Source organism: Protopterus annectens, chromosome 13.part0, assembly GCF_019279795.1.
Source record: "Protopterus annectens isolate FY-2018-M chromosome 13.part0, PAN1.0, whole genome shotgun sequence".
Taxonomy (NCBI): domain Eukaryota; kingdom Metazoa; phylum Chordata; order Ceratodontiformes; family Protopteridae; genus Protopterus; species Protopterus annectens.
Genome location: NC_056747.1, coordinates 265,988,420 through 266,007,417, shown reverse-complemented (window position 1 = coordinate 266,007,417; position 18,998 = coordinate 265,988,420). Strand labels below are relative to the sequence as shown.

General features: G+C 38.5%; 1 protein-coding gene across 2 annotated transcripts in view; it reads right to left on the bottom strand.

The window, feature by feature from the left end:
• The window catches only part of LOC122787228 (excitatory amino acid transporter 1-like), a 339,397-nt gene that overhangs the window by 62,564 nt on the left and 257,835 nt on the right, over positions 1–18,998 (bottom strand). For both annotated transcript variants that reach the window (XM_044053826.1, XM_044053825.1), the window contains exon 7: positions 10,055–10,288. In XM_044053826.1, coding sequence (XP_043909761.1) covers positions 10,055–10,288 — 234 coding nt within the window. The remainder of the gene's footprint in view (positions 1–10,054; positions 10,289–18,998) is intronic.

The following is an 18,998-nucleotide window of genomic DNA, read 5'->3' as shown; positions in this document are numbered from 1 at the left end:
ATATTCATTGCATATAACCCGTACTCAGAAGTAAGATATCTCCAGCACCATTGCGTTCAATCTGTTAACTCTTCTGTATAGTTAAGCACTTTGTGTGCATGCTGTCTGTAGTTTGAGTAGTTACCACTAGAGGGAGCCATTGCATTGTTCTGTATTCACTGCATCTTACTTATTTTATATACATATTTAAAACTGCTATATTTAAACATAAAATTCATTAAAAAATCTGCATCGTTCAATAAAAAAGATTATGCAGCACATTGACACATAAGGTAGTCATTTTTGATGAAAACATGTGACTCGTTAACAACATAAACAGATCATTACTTCTGTCCAATACAAAAACAAGAGGAAGAGACTCGGTTCAGACTTCAGATGTAGTAAAATTTGAGGCAAAACACTATAGAGTGAGAAAAAAAGCAACAAAGACATTTGTTGTTGTAGAGATCACAGCACATAGTTAGGACAGACAGCTGTCTTTTTAAGTAATGTCTAAGCAATGGTTTGCAAAGTGATAATGCACAGGTCAGTCACATGTTATAGAACAGCCCAGTTAAATAACAAGGGTATGGGAGACAAAAGGCCGTCATTACTAAACAGTAGATCAGATATAGGCAATACAAATCTGGGAGAAACTTTGGTCCCAAGGCCTTTCCAAGCAGTCTGAAGGATTCCAGAAGCAAACAGAGGTACAATCTGCAGGGAGCAACTTTTCCCAAGTAGGGAGGTTGGATAGTTTAGTCTGGATCTGCTATTTAGGACACTTTTGCTTTACTATACAACAGTGTGTATATGTAGAATATGATGATTTACTCATGAGATACCCAAAACCAGTTGCAATTTGGAATGCATCTTGAAAGTCCAAGGACCTTGATTGTAATCCTCAAAACAATGAGTATTCATATGCAGAAAGGGGGAATTTATACTAATATTGAGATTGCCGTATCTCTGGGTACCTCTGTGTGTCCCCCTACTCTGAACTTATACTAATTCTGAGATTGCAGTATTTCAATGTATCCTCCTACTCCGAGTTCATACTAATTCCAAATCTCGGTATCTCAGTGCATTCCCCCTACTCTCAGTTTAGACAATTTCTGAGGTTGCAATATTTCAGTGTATTCCCCTTACTCTGTGCTCTCATAGATAACATATAAAAAGCAGCAGAAATGCGGGTGCTGCACCCTTCTTGCAAAATCCTTTTAAATGTGTAAGAGCAAGTTTTGGAATTCAGTATTTTTTGTCAGAATTGCAGTTTCATTTTTAAGGTGTTAAGATTCACAGCATGAGTTCTTGTACTTCTGACAGGAATTCAGGCAGGTAAATGCAATGCTGACAGGCAAATGAAAGCAGGGAAAGAACATTATTTGTGAGTGATTTGAACAATAAGGTATGCCAGTGTAGTCGCATGTTAGTGTGTTATAGTGTCATTTCTAGACTTGGTCAAAGTACTAGGACAAGGCAAGTGCTTCAGCCTTTTCCATAAGTCCTGTTATCTCACACACACACACACACACACACACACACGCACACACGCACGCACACATGCACACACACACGCACACATGCACACACACATGCACATTGTGCCTTATAATGTGATGGTTTACTTCTATAAATAATTCTCCTTTGTTTTTCCTTTGTGGGTGATCTGAACACAGCAGTGCTGTAATGTTGCTCTATATACTCTCTTTACTGTATATGTGCCTCAGTAATCAGATTGCTTCAATTTGTTTAGCCATTATAAAATATGTTATACAATTCAGGCTTCCAGTAGGACTGGTCAAGGGACGTGCTACTGTCAAATGATAATCCTAAGTATACAAAGAAGGCCTCTTATTTATACATTACTGCATGCAGATAGTTACTGTGGAAGACTGGAGCTTATTCTGTGCCAACCCAGTGGCTCTTGTATTCTTTATTTTTTGGCTTATTATGCTTTATTCATGGGGACTAGTGAAACGAAGTCGGAATATCATTTAGATACTCCTCACTGGGACTAGTGAAACGAAGTCAGAATATCATTTAGATACTCCTCATTGGGACTAGTGAAACTAAGTCGGAATATCATTTAGATACTCCTCATGGGGACTAGTGAAATGAAGTCGGAATATCATTTAGATACTCCTCATTGGGACTAGTGAAACGAAGTCGGAATATCATTTAGATACTCCTCATTGGGACTAGTGATACGAAGTCGGAATATCATTTAGATACTCTTCATTGGGACTAGTGAAACTAAGTCGGAATATCATTTAGATACTCCTCAATGGGACTAGTGAAATGAAGTCGGAATATCATTTAGATACTCCTCATTGGGACTGGAGAAACGAAGTTGGAATATCATTTAGATACTCCTCGTTGTGTTACTATGTGGTGTGTTTGTTATATATGTTGTAGGGACTTTATTTGCTTTATGAACAAAAATCTTAGTGTTGAAACTACAACATGAAACTGAGAAAACTTTTGGCTATTTGGGGGTATTTGCATTCTGGAGTACGTCAACTCATATGTACAATGGTAAGTCAGGGTACAAGATATTTGACGCCTCTTGCATGAGAAGCAAACTACTCAGAGAGAATGGACATTGAAAACTTAGCTATGACAGTTCTTGGTCTTTCAGTCCTGGATATTTGCTTGTCAGAATTCTGTGAATTAAAAGATTAACCCCCATATTCCAAAATAATCATGGCAGCATTGCAGACAGCCTCCAGTATCTTGTAAATGCTACCCTATACACTGTTTACAAATCTACACCCCCATAATATGACATAATTCAGGGGGCAGAGTCTACACAGAAGACCCCAGATGTTTAGGGTTGCCACCTCTCAGTTTTTTTCCGGACTATCCAAAAATCAAACTGATTGTCTGGTAGTCTGGAAAACACTGTACAAACTCTGGTATTTTGTTTCAAAAAAAGAAACAGACTATTGGAATTTGTTAACCCGGCAGATTTACTATATTTTTTTTACAGAAAAGCAAAGTAAATTGGCAGAAAGCAGGCATCAGGAATGGAAAAAGAGGGCGTTCCCCATCAGCTGATATAAAGATGTCGCAAAATGGGTGGAATGTGGACGGTAGAGGGGGTGGAAATGGGTGGCATTACGGGTGATGCGAGGGGTGTGGTCCTCCTCTGGTTTTAGCCACAATGAAAGGTGACAACCCTATGGATGTTACACAAGTATTTCCTGTTTCTACAAAGAGTGCTACACCATAAGTAGATATAAGAATTCAGAAATATTCAGTGCTAATGAATCTCATTATATTTGTGGCATAATCCAACTCTGCATGAGCATGCAGTGCAGATCCCATGTCCCTAAATTTCCATGAGTCCCACAACTCCACCTGTAGGTCAATACTAGTACTGCAGTTAAAAATAAATAAAAAATACTAATACTCCAAGTATTCGTGACACACAGAGCTGACAGTCTCCAAAGATGGCCAGCACCAGGGCCACCTGTATATCAGCCATAATATTGCATATTTCACATTGTTATGAGCCACATTACAGTGGTGGAAAGCTGTGAAGGGTCTATATCACATAGTCAAAGTTTCATAACTCCAAACACTTAATGGTCGAACCATTATATTCGAAGTTACAAAACTCATCGCACCACATTGAACAAAATAGAAACTTCCGCTTACGGAGATTTCCATTCAAATGCACAAACTTTTACAAATTCAAACTTATGATCTCGACCATATGTGGTTCGAACTTGTAAAAGTTCGACTACATAATAGGAACTCGCCGTGAAGCTTTGCTACATAAGCAAAGTTCAAAAATGCCAGACAAATAAGATTGATTTGATCACCAGTAAAGTCCTGTGGTTTATAGTAACAGCCATGCACGTTGATATAATTGATGGTCATGTATGTGTGTGAGTTCATATATGTGAAATGTGTGGTGATATAAATGCTGTCAAATAGCCCGACTTTCATCAATTGTCTCTGATTTTGTCTCTTATTTTGGTTAGTTCTTCATAATAAAGGTTTTCGTTTTTTTTTTTTTTTGTAGAAAAGGAATGAGGTATGCATTTACTAAATGACAGACATCCAAGTTTTAGACTTGATTGCCTTTAGAAAACATATGCTGATACAAAGCATATTATTCTAGCAACCTTCTAAGTATGTAAGAAGAAGATCTGTCCCTGATTTTGGTCCTTTGTCCCCCATTATTTTTTTTAGCTTTCTCACTAATGCTTGAGCTAAGAAGTTGAGGGGTATGTGGGGGGTTGCAGTGGGTTGCAAACTGAATTCTAACAGCAGTGATCTGATAAGATATATTCCAGTGTGGCAGTTATTTATCTATTTGCTCACTGTTTTATCAGAAAGTTCTGTTGTGTACAGTCACAGTGTTACAAGTGCTGTAATTAATAATCATATTTGTGTATGTGTTTAGGTATAATATATCTATGTATCCATGTGTGGGCAGCATTAATGCTTTATGTCATTCCGAATTTTGCTGAATGTCTCAGTAATGTTTATACCTCTCAACTGTTCAAAATTTTGCAGAATGTCCAGATTTGTCTCATGCTCTTGGTCTGTCCCTCCTAAAATGTGTGGTTTTCTGGCAAATCATTGAGAATTATAGTCACATAAGAATGGCAGACATTTGAGTTTCACCCTTCATAAACTTCAGAAAGTGATTGCTAATGCAAAACATGCCATTCTAGCAACTTTATAAGTTTGTAAGAGCAATATTTAAAATCTGTCTAAGATTTTAGGCCTTTGCCTGAAATTCTTGCGCTAAGAATTTGACAGGTATGCTTTTTTGTTTATTTGTTTATTTATTTATTTATTTATTTATTTTGGCAAAACAGTGAGGACTGTAGTCACTAAATAATTGCAAACATTTGAGTTTCAGACTTAACCGCTTCAGTAAAAAGCATGTTAATATAAAGTATGTAGTTTTAGCATCTTTCCGTGACTTTGGACCTTCTTTTCCATTGTTTTTTTAGCTTTGTCCCTGATTGGTGGACACTGCAGTAGGTTCTAAACTTTATTCTGACAGCAGCTAGCTAAGAAAACATATTCCTGTGTGTCACTTATTTAAGTATTTATTTGATCACGCATATCTGAGGTGCATAGTCACAGTCATACAAACAGATATAATTGTGTGTGTGTGTGTGTGTGTGTGTGTGTGTGTGTGTGTGTGTGTGTGTGTGTGTGTGTGTGTGTTGAGGACTAAAATAAATTATTGTGGCCAGTTGTTACTATTTTTACTTTATTACAATCTAGTATTTGAGGAGTACACAGTCATTACATTTGGCTTTAATTGTTTGATGGGTTGGCTGCTAGTGAATACATATGACAACTCTGCTGCATTAGTGTGTATTTGTGTGAAGCCAACTGTAATACTTCACTGATGATATTTTAACTCAATCAGAAATCGGAGGTGTGTGTAGTAAATACAGAGGCTGCAGCTGATGGATAAGGGGGGGATGTCTGTGATGACAATGACTCCTTACAGTTCATATGGTTCATCGGCACCTAAACATTGATTTATGACATTCTTCTACTACCCAGTGCAGGTATGCAAGTCAGGCAGTTGGGTACCTATCTAGAACATTCATTTAGAGCTTTTCCAGCCCCAGGAACAAAGGAGAATAAGCCATCTCCCACTACAGCTGGCAGTCTGAATAACCCTCCTAGACACCTCTCTGACAAGACTTGTCCTTCCAGATTATTCCACTTCTCGAGAAGGTTTAAACCAGAAGTAGACATTAATAGTGCAGTAAAACACTGGCACATACCCAAACTATTAGGTGAGCCACTAGAGCCATAGTCACCCTCTCCTAGCTTGTGTTTACCTTAAGCTAGACAAAGTATTCACAGCACTGTATGCTATATCTAGTAACAGAATGCCCTTATGACATTTACTGCATCTTTCACCTCACAACTAAGAAGATCTACAGAAACACAGCAAGCAACAACCCTGCAACCAGCGTGTTATAAAACAGCCTAAAGGATTAAAAGAAGCATTAGATTGTGATCACACTGCTGCTGAGTGAACAGTCAAGGACATTTTTTTACTCACCTTAATATAACTAATAATCTGACTTCTTTCCTGGTGACTAGCTCCACTCTGCTCATTCGTGCTATGAGTGGCTTTGCTATGCTCTCCACCCTACCCCTATTCCCTTCCACTCCCATATCATTACATTTATTGGCCAAAACATATCACCTAAACCATTACAGGTCTATATTAGATCAGCGAAATGGCATTACAGCGAATGCCATTTCGCTGACACATATAGATCGAAATCCCTAAACAGCAAAGGCTCAGGTCAGCAATTTTTTCCCCAGGGAAAACAGTTGCTTGGCCTGAGCCATGACATTGCCCTTTAGCCCACTGTAGTGCAATCTCGGAGTTGGTATACTTAGTTAGGGGGGAGTGGGGGGCACATTTGAAGTGGTGTGTTTGTGTTTTGTTGGCAAGTGATTTCTTTCCCAGGGAAAGAAATCGCTGTTTTGAACATTCACGGTTTAGTGAGCTCAGTCATTACATGTCGATGAAGAAGCGTTTGATGGAATGCCTCTTCAAACATTTAATATAGACCCGCCATTACTAGCTATACCAGCCCACACAATCAACTTATTAAAACATAACACATAACCAGTCAACAATAAATCAGAGATTAACAGTCAGGGTGGTTATCATATCCATCATCCCCTCCAACCCCAAAATTAATTCCAATTTTTTTGTAGCTTTCCTCCCATCTCCTCTCTTTTTTTACTGCTATTACACACTGCTCAACAAGTATATACATCTACTTCCCCTAACGTGAACATTTGCTTTCCTAAATCACTTGACTGTATTTGAATCCTGCCCCTCTCTACACTCAAGCTAAGTCAACTACAAAAACCTATGTACCCTTATTCATAGGTTCATCTCATAATCTGGCCATCTATCTTCAGCATAGACAAAATCCTACTGAAAAAAAATACGTCAAAAACAAAACCCCACACTCCAGGATAAGAAAAGTACAAAAACTACTCCTCCATAAACTGCAAAACACTACCACCTACCCCAACAAACTAAATGAGAGAGGAGATATACACCCTAACTCTGGTCCACACCCAACTCATCTGAATAAAAAAATCCCCTGCTCAACAATCCTCTAAAACACAGCAAGCTATAGTTTCCTTCTCTTACCTGCAAATATATAATCTCAACATCCACAGCATCTGCAATAAGATATGAAACCATAATGCATGGATTGAATTCCACCATCCCCAGATTCTAGTTATCACTAAAATATGGTAAAGACCCGAAAATTAAAGACAAAGAAGTTATTTCTCCTGATTACAGCATCATTAGAAAAGGCCAAATAGGGAAAGAGGCTGCTGGAGTCACCATGGTCTTCAGATCACTTTACAGATCCAAACTCACCATTCAATCATTCCTCAGTACAGCGCTGAAGAAATAATAATAGCTCCTAAAAAAACACAAATCCATAATCCTTGTAGTTGACTACACCTCCAATAAAATACCAGTGCCAATACTACTGAAAATACACTCGGCTGTCATCTACATTAACCAATAAGCCATCCTGCTTGGTGACATTAATATAGTTTGGACCACTAACAAAAGTAGCTCTCCTACCATAATATTAACATCTGTCATTTCATACAACTGACCCAACAGCCAACCCAGTTTGACAAAGTATCCAAAAAAACACACTAGACTGCATACTTTAAATCAATCCAGAAAAAATTAAGCTAGCTAGCACACTCCCAGACACACTGTGATCACCACCCCACCTACATCAACAGGGCGTATCACAAGCCCCCTAAACCTCTGCATTTCAACTCTGTGAGAAACTTAATTAATTTTGATAAATCCATATATAATGACACATTTAAACAATGTGACTGGAAGCCACACAAATATCTTCCACTAGAAGAAGCTGTTTCTCACTTCAGTCACTCCTTCCTAACCATACTAAATCAACAAGCCCCACTAAGATATAAAAGAGTGAAAATAAATTCTGCCTCCTGTCTAACCCAGCAAACTAAAAAACTTATGAAATACATAAACAATGCCTGGAAACAATGGCATAAAAATAGAACCCAATCCAACCTATATACATATCAATGCCTCAGAAACCACACCAAGACACATATTCGTTATGACAAAAGAAAGTTCTTTTCCACAAACCAGACCATACATACAAAAAAGAAAAAATTCAAAAGATTTTGACAAAATTTAAACAACCTCCTAAAACCAAGCAGAAAACCCACCTCAAATTCTTTCACAATCTGAAACTAGCAAAGCTATAGTGGACAAATTCTAATAATTTCATATCCTGTACTCTTCTCAGCACCAACAACACCAACCTACACCCACCTCACCTAACCCCCCCCCCAACTCCACACCCGAGCTCAGCCAAAAAAGCATACAGACAAGTATAATCAGAAATACCTTAAAAAAGTGAAACCCACAACACTAGCTGCTGACAATCTGCCATCTGAATACTCAGTGTAGCCGCTAACAGCATTAGCTACCCCGTATCTATCCTAATTAACAGACCCATAACAAACAACTACATCCCAACCCTTTGGAAAACCTCCTTCATAATCCCATTACACAAAGGTGGCACATCCACTGAACTGTCAAACTACTGCCCCATAGCAATCCTTCCTCACCTTTTAAAAGTACTTGAAAAATGCATACATGAACAGCTCACAGCTTTTCTACTTTATAATCATTTGCTTTCTCTAACCCAGCATGACTTTTGATCCCAAAGCAGCAATGAAGTCACCCTACTGCATTTTTTTCATACAGTTAATCAAAGTCAAAACTCAGATAAATCTGTCTCCACCATTTTCGTTTGTCAAAAGTTTTTGAAATGGTCTCACATCAACTACTCTTTCAAAGATTTAATCTTGTTGGCCTCATACCTTTTTCAATTAGCTGGTATAAGATATTTAAACAACTGCAACCAATCTATGAAATGGAATAACTCCCACTCTACCTTCCTTCCGATAACCACAGGAGACCCTAAGGCTCCATACTTGGTTCAATATTTTTCAATATCGTCATTAATGACATGCACAAGGAATCAAAACTTGCTAACATAATACAATATGGTGACAACTCAGCACTAGTTTGCACAGCCTCTAGTCTTTTTGCCTTAGAAACCCTCACACAGGAAGCTCCCATCTCTATAGAAAACTAATTAAATAAATCCCAACTGCTCGTAAACCTAACAAAACCAAACTATTCCTTGACAAAAACATAATTCATAGCGACACTGATCTTAATATTCTCTCCTCATGTAACATAAAAATGAAGAACATCACCAATGCAAAATTACTAGGAGCCAGCATTGATAAGTTAATATCTGATCTACGCATCGTCACTGCAGTCAAAAAACACACTGCAAGCTGGGATCTCTTTACAGTGCAAAACACAGACTAAATGATCATAGTAAAAAAAATAGCTGCCACTTTCCCTCTCTTTCCTACTCCTCTATATGCCTCAGCAATATTTACAAATCTCAACTCTTCCATTAAACATAAACTAGAAAGTACTTAAAACAAAATTACTAAATTTGCCTGTAGCCTCCCAAATCGCTCCCATGACTGCATGGTGCTCAGTACCATCAAGTGGCTTGAACTCCCTCAACACATTACTCACAGCTCACAAAATACTTCACTTTGTAAATATTTTTTTTTGTTTTTCCTTCTGATTTTTTCTAGTTTTTTGCAGTAAACACAAGCAAATAAATACATTATCCATCAGCATGGGAAATCTGATGCTGGACCACGTTTTAAAATGATTGGTCTTTATGTCAAGCTAACAAGTATTTTTATGACCACTTTCCAGATCTACTCTGCATTTGGTATGAGTCTGTGTCAATTAATTGATATTTTACCTTCCAAGCCCCAAATCTCAACATGAAACAATGAGGGGCACATTACCACCACAAGACCCCCTCCTTATCTTATAAACAGAAGCAATGCAATAGGATATAAAAAAGTTCATATGCTCAAAGGAGAATACAGATAAGGCTACATGAAGCATTAAATGACAGTCATTGTTCGAACTTACCTGGATGATGTTCCCAGAGCTGTAATGAGAGCCTGAAGCAGACCGCCAATGAAAGTCCATGGATTTTTGTGTGTGACTATGAAATATAATGTTGGCAGGACCAACAGAGCATGGATGAGCAGGCCAACAATAACAGTGATGGTGTACATTCCCAGCTGGCCTCCAACAACGGCCAGGTCTTCCATCTCCAGGATCTTACCCGCAATCAAGAACATGATCCCTATGGGAGCATACCTAGCAAAAGGTACAAGACAGGTTCAAGTTTCAAAACATCTAACAATAGTCAGTGTGTTTAAACACTGGTGATAAAATGCAGACAAAGTGAACACAACAATATCTCTAGTTTCAAACTTACTGTGAATATAGCATCCTAAAGTCATGAAAGTCCGTAACATGCTGGTCTTACTTGAAAGGATGCTCCATTGCCATGGATAAATAAAGCAATGACTGTGACTAACATAACCTGAGGTTGATTAGCAACTCAGACAATTGACATAGCTGGCAGGGAAGGATGGACATTCTGGGCTGTCCAATGCCAAAATCCCTCAAAGGAGGGATGGTACTGGAAAAGACAGTCTTGGGAGTAGGCATTCTGCCAGTGAGCTGCTTGGGTGGTAGCTGTCATCACAAGTACACAGGTGTCTATACCCGTATCAGAGGGGACGCTGTGGTCTCCACAATAATGTATGTCATCCTTCCCCCACACACACCAAGGGGAAGTTAAGCCTGAAATAACTATGCCATCACTGCTGGGATGCTGGCAAAGTCCCAAAGCACCACTGAAGCTGCATATGTAGTAGCCTTCCCTGGCCAGTTCTCGCCGTCACTGGGTAACACCCACGAAAGAGGAACAAATGGGCATGGCTGATGGGGGGAGACTTGGTGGTCAGCAGACACAGTAAGAAATGCATGTAAAAATAATTGGAGTAAAACCTGTTATCATCTTTAGATATTTTATGATGGATTTTTGAAGCATGAGGACAAGGATTACCACTTTTTCACAAGTCTTCACACTACTTGCAAAAGCAGGAGTCAGTACATTACTGGCTTACATCAGCCACAAAACAGAATCATATCGTATCATATCTCAAATGCAAATTTTAAAGCATAATGAGCTTTGATATACTGCAGCAGGTAACATAAAGAAAGGTTTTATACATTTCTTAAGTTAACCCTAAAATGCATTATCAGAACCTACGATAAATCTAATATCTAAAGCATTTTAAGTAGAGATTACAAATGCCTCAGAAACTGTTTTGCTTTAACAGGCCCTTAACACATTATCTGGTGACAAATCTGTCAGAATAGGTTCTGGCTGTGTTTTTAATATTTTATTAATACTGTCAAGAAGCATCAGCATATATGTCCTCCATGTGATCATGTGGGTTTTCTTCTCAAATTCTAGACACATACACTAGACAGACTGGCAAATCTAAATTGTTCATATGTGGTGTGTGTGTGTGTGTGTGTGTGTGTGTGTGTGTGTGTGTGTGTGTGTGTGTGTGTGTGTGTGTGTGTGTGTGATGGGAAAAGGGCCTGGCAATATATTTCCATTCCCTGTTTGTCTAGTAAACTTTGTGGATGGTGGCAGTTGTTCATGGGGGTCGGCACCGGACTTGACAACACTGAATGGCTGGATCATAAAACACCACTTGATATGAAATACAACAAAATGTATACTGATACACTTCTGTATTTCATGCCCGCTGATTGCATTAATATAACTCTATTGACCCTCAACCTGAATGATACCCTACTCCACCGAGACAAATCCACGCTCCTCATTTTAAATTTAAATGTCAGAAGTATACTAAACAAAGTCCACGACCTTCATGCACTACTCTCCTTTTATCAAGCTGAGATAGTCATACTAACAGAGACTTGGCTTAAACCAGGCAACCACAACAATGAAATCACTCCACCAAGTTACAACATAATTCATAGTGAGAGAATAGGTAAAAAGGGGGGGGTGTTGCTATAGTGTATAAATCTCACCTCATCCTTGAGAAAGTAGACATAACCCCAGACCTCAATAAAGTTGAACTCACTCTAACAAAACTAAAACTTAATGATAGTAAACACATTAACATCATAGGATGCTACATCCCTCCAGGCAACAATATCCCCATTCCAGAAAAACTCCTAGAATGGATATCTAACTCCCTCCCCCAGGAAAGCATAGTATTAGGAGACCTTAATACTGACTGGCAAAACTGTTCCAGTCATAATCCACTCTCCCATATTAACCTACATGACCTAACCCAACTCATCACTTCCCCCACAAGAACAGACAAGAGAACCGAACACCAATGCACTCTAGATTGGATACTCGTATCCCACCCATCACTGATATCCCTAGCAGAGTGTCTACCAGACACCCTGCGTGACCACCAAGCCACATTCTTACTCAGATCAAAATCACCACAACTGACCCAAATATCTACGCGCCTAATTAGAAACAAAAAACACTTTAACCACTCCAACTTTATAAACGACCTAAAAATGTGCAGCTGGACTCCCCTAAAAAAACTACCTCTTGATGAAGCTGTACTATATTTCAATACTACCTTCTTAAACACCCTTAACTATCATGCCCCCTCCAGAACAACAAGAATTAAAACTAAATATGCCCCCTGGTTAACCCCAGACACAAAATCCCTCCTCAAAAAAAGAAACAAGGCATGGACCAACTACCTCAACAGTAAATCCCAAATGATCAAACAAATATACGTTGAACTACGTAACAAAGCCAAAAAACTCACCAAAACAGACAAAACATCTTACTACCAAAAGTTACAGGATACGCACAGGAACAACCCAGAAAAATTTAGGCAACAATTAACTATTTTACAACCAGGTAAAACAACTATCCCACCCCCAAAAATAGATAACCAAGAGGACAACCTCACTCAGTTTAGTAAATACTTTAAAGAAACCATCCAGACCCTTGCAAACAACCAACCCTATGACAACATCCCCACCCCTGCAAATCCACCCCCCCACCCCAACTAACAATTGCCCCAAGTTCAGCTTCCACCCAGAACCAACCAAATCCATTGAAAAACTACTCCACAAGCTCAAGCAAACGTCTCTAGCTGCAGATAAATTACCCGCTGAATACCTCCACCTGGCTGCAGAAGCCATATCATATCCTGTCTCCATCCTAATTAACAGATACATCTCCGAGTGTATAATACCCAAGCTATGGAAAGTATCACATATCATCCCTCTACATAAAGGGGGAACCTCCCTGGAACTCAATAACTACCGCCCTATAGCCATACTACCCCCTTTATCTAATATTTTAGAGAGGGTAATACACAAGCAACTAATGAAATATCTCCTAGAAAATAATCTAATAGCAACACAACAACATGGCTTTAGACCCTTCCATAGCACCTCCACCGCACTAACAGAATTCACCAACATTGTCAATACTCACAGAAACAACGGACTCCTTGTATCTGCCACCTTCCTTGACTTGTCCAAAGCATTCAATATGGTTAACCACAATAAACTCCTTCTTTCACTAGCAACTCTAAACCTTACCACCACTGCCATCTCCTGGTTCAAAAACTACCTGGAGGGAAGGAAACAAGCTGTTATGTGGAAAACCAACTCTCCCCCTCCCTACCAGTCTCCCTAGGAGTACCCCAAGGCTCCATCCTGGGGCCACTTCTTTTTACCCTCTTCACCAATCAGCTCCCAAACAGTATTCCTAAAGCCTCAGTAGTGCAATATGCAGATGATACCACCATAATATGCGTATGGCCACGGTGGTGGTGCTGCGGTAGCGTTGTCACCTCACAGTAAGATGCTGTCCAGTTCGATTCTCAGCTAGAGCGTCTTCTGCGTGGAGACATGCATGAATGTGCGTACCTTCATTGAAGGTTGTGCGTCAGGCCTGGCAAGCCGGTACATAAAAATTAACCGCCAATCATTAGCGGACCGGAGTTCCGCTGTGGCGAACCCTAACCGGGAAAAGCCAAAAGACACAAACAAACCACCATAATATGCATAGCCAAATCAATTGACATCCTTCACTCCCTAACACAAGAATGCTTTTCCCTAGCAGAAACTTGGATTACAAACCAAAGGCTCATTCTGAACCCAAGTAAAACAAAGCTAGTACTCTTTAACTCCCACAGAGCCACACCTCCCACTGATTCTTTCCTCATCTCCTCCTTTAACAAGACCACAATCATCCCCACAAATCATACCAAACTCTTAGGGGTTGAAATAGATAATCACCTTAGATTTGACCTACATACTTCTATAACCATAAAAAAAGTACATAAAAAAACTTGGCCTACTGTATCTCAATAAAAAAACTACAATAGCGAGGACTCACCTACTATCCACCTACTATCCACCCTACTTTATGCCTCCCCCGTGCTTACAAATCTCTGCAAATCTGACCTAAACACACTTGCTACAACCTCTCCCATCAGAACACATTACTGTGAATGCCTAAAAAAACTCATTTGGCTAGAACTACCACTACTACTTCAACTCAATCAACTATCACTAGTCCACAAAATAATGCATAACTGAAAACACCCAGCTCTACAACATCTTTTGCAACCCTATACAACCGCCAGGCCCTTGGGGTCTAGCACACAAAACCTCCTCAAAGTAACCAAATATAACAATGAAGATGGTAAGTCTGTCTACAGCCACTGTAGACCAAAAACCCTGGAACTCCCTTCCTGCCCACATAACTGACAAGTCCCCATCACAGTTCAAGAAACTTGTTAAAACTCACTTTTTGAATAATCAAATGTGCTCCTGTACCCCCCCTGGCTAATGTCTCATTAGAACACTTCACCTAACTTAAGTAACTCTGCTAAACCAACCAATCATAGTACTGTACCCACTTAGGACTGTTAATCTACTGCTCATCCCATCTCTCCAGGAGTAGGGGAAAACTACCCCAGCAATGTTGAGCTCTCCATAAGCAACAAAAACCATGAGAAGACATATTATAAATCGATTTGTTATCCTTTTCAACTAAAACCAGGCGAAGACATATAGTGAATCAATTTGTTAATGTTCTCAACTATAGCGAGCATCATCTGCTCTCTGAGAGCCTTATTCTACGTCTCTCTGCTTTTACTCTGATAGTAAATCTATCACAGGAATCCTAAACTTAGGAATATTATACTGTAGAGAACAAATGTATCTGTTAGTTAATATGTATGTCAAAGTCTCTTCTATGGAAATTGTATGTCAAAAGTCTGTCGTTACAACTATGTTTTGTAAAAAATTGTTCTCTTGGAGCTTTTCTCCCCGGGCCTCCACTGAAAATGGACTTGTAATCCAGTTGGGCTCTCCCAGTCAACAAATGTAAAATAAATAAATAAATAAATTATATATCAGACATTCATCATTAAATTCAACCAAAAAAAGCTGAACTTTCTGAAAAAAAGACAATGATTTGGCATTCTAGGACATATTTTAAGGAATAACCTGAGACCATAAAGAGATTCTTGTAAATCTATGTATGCATGTTTGTGTATAAGACATAGCTATATATGGAAGGCAATTAATTCTGCTGAACATTCAGTTTTTCAACAGAGTTAACTGGTATTTGTTTTTACCAGAAAAGTAATTATCAAATGCTGGGTTTGTCAATCAGGGTTATGATAAATCATTATTTGTCCTAGGGGGATATGCATTTGGTTAGGGTGAGTGTTTGCATAATTGCTGAAACATTTGTAGAGAATGAAAGCTTTGTAATTATAGGTAGAAATGGATATGTGAATATTTGTGGGTTCATTTTAAAAGTAATTGCTAGGTAAGGATATAGTTTTTAGTAGTGTGTGTCTGTGTGTGTGTGTGTGTGTGTGTGTGTGTGTGTGTGTGTGTGTGTGTGTGTGTGTGCGTGTGTGTGTGTGTGTGTGTGTGTGTGTGTGTATGTATGTGTGTGTGTGTGTGTGTGTGTGTGTGTGTGTGTGTGTGTTAATGTATGGGAAATGTTAATATTAAGCATGGGAGTGTCTTATGTTCATAGGTACCCAGGTAAGTACTAGGCAGTCAGTCTGCAGGCCATTTTAATTCTTGCCAAAAAGTTCCCTCTACCCTCAAGAGTGCAAGACAAGACAGACCAGGGGAGGAAATTGAGGCTGCCCACTCACTTATCTCGGTTTACCCTGAAGATGAGAAAGTGCTGCTCTTCTGACATGTAGTAGAAATTTATTCCAGACGTGAGGGTACTTTGGGGTATGAATCTGTCATGCCAACTTGTCTTATCTGCTATTGAAGGTTTAGTTCCTTTAACCGAGTATTTGATGTACCATTAGTTCTGTAAGAGAAGAGGAGAGCATATAGGTTTGGATCTTTCATGGCATGAAAGGCTAGACATAGATCTCCACAGAGGAGTCTGTATGAGACTGAGTATAGGGAAAGGGCTGCCGGTCTCTCCTGTTAACTAAGATACTTGATACTACATTAATCTCTGAGGTCTTTCAAGATAAGTGATATCTTAAGACAAATGCATGCCAAAAGGTATGTTATATTCAATAATAGGTCTGATAATCTACGACTAAAGGGGAATTAAGATTTCTTTGGATCTAGTGGAGATTAGATGAGACAGACAGAAGGCTTTCCAAACTACTGCAAAGACACAATGGTTAAACAATAAGGAATTATCAACAAAAGTGCCTAAATCCCTTACAGCAGTGTCTGATAGGAGGGCTATGTCATGTTTTGTGGTACAAGAAGATGTTTTGTTTACCAAAATAAACTATGCTACATTTTTCACATCAAATTTCAGACCATTGTCTTTGTACAACTGTTTACGTGGACCAACCACGCTGGTGCAGTTCAGTCAGTGGAAGACTGAATAGCAGCATCCACTTTACAGTTTTCTGCAAACTCATAAACACAAGCCAGGAGTGCTGATCTGAAGGTCTGAGAATAGATGCCACACAAAGGGAAAGTCCATCACTGAGCCCTGTGGTACACCAGTGGTAACATTATTGCTTTCAGAAGTGACACATGCAACTATAACCACAAGGGGTCTGTCAGACAACCAGTTATCTATGTACTATACAACACAAGGATTTTTATTCAGATTTACAAGTTTGCCAATAATGCCTGCATGGGGCGGGGATAGTGTCAAAGGTCTTGGCCCAGTCTAGATGTGCTCTATGCAATGCATAATCACTATCCACTGTTTTGATTACTTAATCAAATAAATTTATGAGGTTAAAGAGGCTGGACATTTCTTTGACAATGCTGAATTGATGATGGTCCATGGTTTAGGTTTTTTCAGTGTTCATATAAATAAGGTCTGAAATAATACACTTAATAGCTTTGCATATGATGCTAGTGAGACTAATGGGTTTATAGTTACCAGGGTCCATGGTTGGGCCACCCTGGTGTAATGACATTTCAGCAGCTCTTCCCAGGCTTCAGTAATGTAACCATTGGAGAGGCTTAGATTAAAGAGATTAACTAGCAGTTCATATAGGCCATACTTGGCACCAATAATCAATATAAGGACCAGTGGCTGAGGTGTTCTTAGTTTCTGAGAGGGCTAAGAGAATGTGTTCCATAACAATTAAAGTGGAATCTGTGGAATAGCTATAACCATGTGTTACAGAAATTTACAAATTAGGGTCTGAGTAAGGGATATGTAAAGGGATAGTCTGGATGTTGTTCATGTTTGCTAATGTATGGGAAGTGTGCCCAAGTGTCTTGTAGTGGTACTGTTATGGAAAGGGTTTTTCAAAGGTCATGTGCTGGGCTGGACTTAAGAGTAGGGAAGGGTTTGGGTTAGCACATAATTACTGTATGTAGTACAGGGGTAGACATCTTTGTTTACTGTATTAAAATTAGGTGGGTAGAGAAAATGTTCAAGAAATTTTTAATTTATTAGGAAATTGAAATGTGTTCACAAATGCGACATAAGAAAACATGCATTATTATTAGGATATAAGAAAAACTGTTTTCAAAATTTCACTAATTCTATTCAACTACATTATTAAATTATGGCATAAATAATTATATAAACATTCATTATTATTAGGATAGAAAAAAAACTGTTTTCAAAATTTCACTAATTCTATTTAACTACATTATTAAAACTGGCATAAATAATACATTTTTTTGTTTTAAAAATTGTATTCTATCTGTGTATGTACCTAAATGCATTGTTGTTGAGTCCTAACATGATTGTTGCAAAAATTGCAATCTATTTGTGAATGCACCTAAATGTCTAAATGTGGAGCTTTTCTCCCCGAGCCTCTGCTAAAAATAGGTTATGTGACCCAAGTTAACAAATATCAAATAAATAAATATATGAAAACCATATGCAGTAGCACAATAAAGCACTACAACTACAAGTACGTTTTGTACCTGTAACACATAACACATATGTATACTTTTTATATTAATATGTATAAGTTACTTTAAAACGTTTTACTTTAGTTAATTCTCTTTCTCCAAGTGCAAAGTTGCTTAGCAACAGTATATAGTTAACAAAAATGAAAATGTGTCTGTCTTAGTAAGCCTGAGAATAAAAAAACTGCACATCATAATATTACAATTTAGTTAATTTTATCAGGCAAAGTTTACTAAGAAAATCACTGTAGTAATACTTTTGCTTTGTCATTAGAATTAGAACTTGGAATGAAAGTATTACACGTTGCTTGTTAGAGAAAACATTTTGACCTTTATAGTACCGGTTGCTTCAACAAAATTAATATTTCATCTCATCAGATATACTGATAAAATAAGCATGAATAACACTTAGTCATTCTCACACATTCATGAGACACTGTTTAATGTGCAGAAAAGTAAATGTTAAACAAGGGCTGAATTCAGAAAAATTACAGTGAGCAGTAAGCCTGTTATACACCTCAAGGTAACCATTTCCAGTTCGGGGACCACCCTACCACTCTGCTGCACAACTTGAATGTGCATGTGTGTTGGGGTGACT